Source organism: Eimeria mitis, genomic scaffold, assembly GCF_000499745.2.
Source record: "Eimeria mitis Houghton genomic scaffold, Emh_scaff1834, whole genome shotgun sequence".
NCBI classification, from domain to species: domain Eukaryota; phylum Apicomplexa; class Conoidasida; order Eucoccidiorida; family Eimeriidae; genus Eimeria; species Eimeria mitis.
In genome coordinates, this window is record NW_013570156.1 from 5,460 (window position 1) to 6,452 (window position 993).

Sequence of the window (993 nt, forward strand, 5' to 3'; positions counted from 1 at the left end):
AATGCATGCTCGCCCATGCCATCGCGGAGCAGAACTCAACCAATTGCCAGTCGCCGCTCACAACGTACGCTTGCCCAAGAAAAGCACTACGAGGTATTATTGATATTTTCAGCGTACATCCTCCTGTATCAACGGAGCAGAAGTCAAGGTGCCCTTCTCAATGGTGAGAAACAAATCGGCTAGGCTTAGTCGCAGACCGGTCTATCGCTGCCGCGCAAGAGCAAGTCTGCTGAAATTGACCGCTGCTGCTCATCAACAACACCTGAATGCCGGAAAGCCTGATGCCCGCCAGCACCTGCCTTGCAAGTGCTCACTAACCGGGGGTGCCGTTGTGAACCCACAGCTGCGAGCTTACAGAACCGATCCTCCCTGCAGTGCAGAAACACGCGACTTGAGTGAGTGAGCTCCTCCTGTTCGAAGAAATAAAGGCGAAGTTCGACATTGGGCTACCTACGCTTCGCCTATTTAGAGAACTTCAGACAAACCTGGAAATTGAAACATGCAACCCGGTGCATCTAAAAGTGGCTTTCAGCGTTACGCGTGTACCGTGCGCTAGGAAACTCAAGGCTTCCAAATGTATCAATTCACAGCTGAAGCCAGCAAGACCGTAAGGAACCAAAGGCCCCGCTTTCCTCAAAGGGATTCGAATTCCATGCTAGATGAAAAAGTGGAGGAACTATTTCAGGTGCGTGACGGAGGCTGACTGGTCGGAATGGCGAATGTCGTCTACGTCAGTATCAGCGCACAAACCCTCAGCTTCAATAAGAAGAACGCATTCAGCAACTTGAATTCTGAATTACGCGAAGGTCAACGTGTATTATAGAACCAGTCAAGATGCAGGCAACTGGGAATTAATACAACTACCGCCAGTAGCACAACCAACACCCCCTGCTTCTCGAATACACAGCCGTCTTCAGGAGTATTGACCTCAGAATACAACGCCTGCTGCTGAGAGCTTATTCCAGATGCACGCCAAAACGTGCATCTGGATGC

General features: G+C 50.5%; 1 protein-coding gene across 1 annotated transcript in view; it reads right to left on the reverse strand.

Moving 5' to 3' along the window:
• Positions 1-185: 185 nt before the first annotated feature.
• Positions 186-993, reverse strand: part of EMH_0044320 (uncharacterized protein) — a gene marked incomplete at both ends in the record, with an annotated part of 1,403 nt that continues 595 nt past the window's right edge. Inside the window, 2 exons of the mRNA XM_013495948.1 lie at positions 186-369; positions 705-791. Coding sequence (XP_013351402.1) covers positions 186-369; positions 705-791 — 271 coding nt within the window. The remainder of the gene's footprint in view (positions 370-704; positions 792-993) is intronic.